At 64.3% G+C, this 1,649-nt stretch overlaps 1 protein-coding gene across 1 annotated transcript; it reads left to right on the forward strand.

Annotated features, from left to right (window-relative positions):
- Positions 1-279: 279 nt before the first annotated feature.
- LOC137756390 (cancer/testis antigen family 47 member C1-like) lies at positions 280-1,281 on the forward strand. The gene is made up of 2 exons (XM_068532663.1): positions 280-507; positions 622-1,281. Exons 1-2 carry the CDS (start codon positions 280-282, stop codon positions 1,279-1,281), a joined length of 888 nt encoding a protein of 295 aa, XP_068388764.1.
- Positions 1,282-1,649: the final 368 nt, after the last annotated feature.

A 1,649-nucleotide genomic window follows, 5' to 3' on the forward strand; every position in this document is an offset into this window, starting at 1 on the left:
TCCCGTCGCCAGCCAGTCAGGCTCTTTCCCGCCCTGTGCGCAGCGGCCTCGGCGCAGTCTCGGTGGGGCGCTCCACAGGCCGGCGGTCTGCCCTTCCCGTGGCGGGGCCCCGAGAGGCATCTTCGCAGACTCTTGTCCCCTGTGCAGCCGGCTTCTCTGCAGCCCCCACCCCGTGCCGGAGGCCCCGCTGCCAACAGCATCCCCTCCCTCAGCGATACTCAGCCCGGCGGCCGCCATCTTCCCCGCAGCCCGATCCGTGTGTGGCGCGTCCCTCCTGCCATGTCTGCCACAGAGGAGCGAGGGCCGATCCCAGGTGGCCAGGCCGGAGCTGGTGGCGGGGCGGGTGGCGACCCCAGTCCCCTCGGGGTCCGCGCATCCCCTTCGGGAGGGATGGATGGAGCCGAGGGGGCCGCGGCCCTTCTGGCCTCCCTGGGGCTCTCCAGAGCCCTTCACGGGGAGGATGGTGGGCAGGAGGCCGCCCAGGCCGCAGTGGAAGAAGACTGGGATGTAGAGCTGGTGGAGGAGGAGGAGGAGGAGGAGACGGAGGAGGAGGAGGAGGAGGAGGAGGAGGAGGAGGAGGAGGAGGAGGAGGAGGAGACGGAGGAGGAGGAGACGGAGGAGGAGGAGGAGGAGACGGAGGAGGAGGAGGAGGAGGAGGAGACGGAGGAGGAGGAGGAGGAGGAGGAACAGTTTAAATTAGAGATCGAGGACCAGGAGGAGGATGAGTACCAGTCAGAAGAGGGAGACGAAACTGAGGAAGAGGTCGAGGAGGAGGAAGAGACAGAAGAGGAGGACGAGAATGGGCATGAGGGCGCGGGAGTGGTCGCGGGCCACGGGCCCCCCACGGCGCGGTTTCAGTCCCTGTTCCGGGATCTGGTCCATTGCTGTGTGCACCACAGCCACTACAACGACCGTGTCCTGGTCGGGCCCCACACCGGCCGCGTGATGGTCAGGCGCCGCTCCCGACGGCCCTCGGACCCTGCAGAGGATGCCGCGCCTCCTCAGGAGCAGGAGGACCTGGGAGAGGCAGGTGAGGTCTGGCGGGGCGAGTACCAGGCAGAGGGCACCCAGCCCTGGGAGCCGCAGGAACCTGCAGAGGGGGCGGCATCCCAGAAGGCAGAGGAACCGGCGGCGGAGGCCGAGTTCTGGGCGGACGATGTCCTGGCTGACGCCGCCGAGTCCTGGGAGGCTGGGGCGTGTGGACCTGACGACGGGGCCGAGGCTGGCGAGGGGCGGACCAGTCCCCAGGCCCTTGCAGCCCCTGCTGGGGCATCGGCCTGAAAGGCAGGCCGCGCTCAGCGCTGGCCTCTGGCGGTTAGGCAGCGGGTCAAAGCTCTCAAAAACCTTCAGGCACCATACGCACAAGTAGAAGCCCAATTCTCTAAAGACCTTTATGATCTTGAGAAAAAGTATGCTGCTTTCTACCAACCTAGGGGCAAACAAATGGCATACCTCACTCTTGGTTGACGGGCTTCTAAAAATGTAAAGATTCTCAGTAGGATGACCTGAGAAAGTGGTGAAATGGCACAGGGGCACTTTTCAGTGGTTGAGGAATCAGTGAGCTTCGCGGTAGAACTTGTCTTTAAATCGGGTGAACATTTTCCAGTGACGTTCTGGCAGAAACATACAAAACTGCTCTGAGAATCAAA

The sequence above is a fragment of the Eschrichtius robustus genome, chromosome X (genome assembly GCF_028021215.1).
Source record: "Eschrichtius robustus isolate mEscRob2 chromosome X, mEscRob2.pri, whole genome shotgun sequence".
Lineage (NCBI taxonomy): Eukaryota > Metazoa > Chordata > Mammalia > Artiodactyla > Eschrichtiidae > Eschrichtius > Eschrichtius robustus.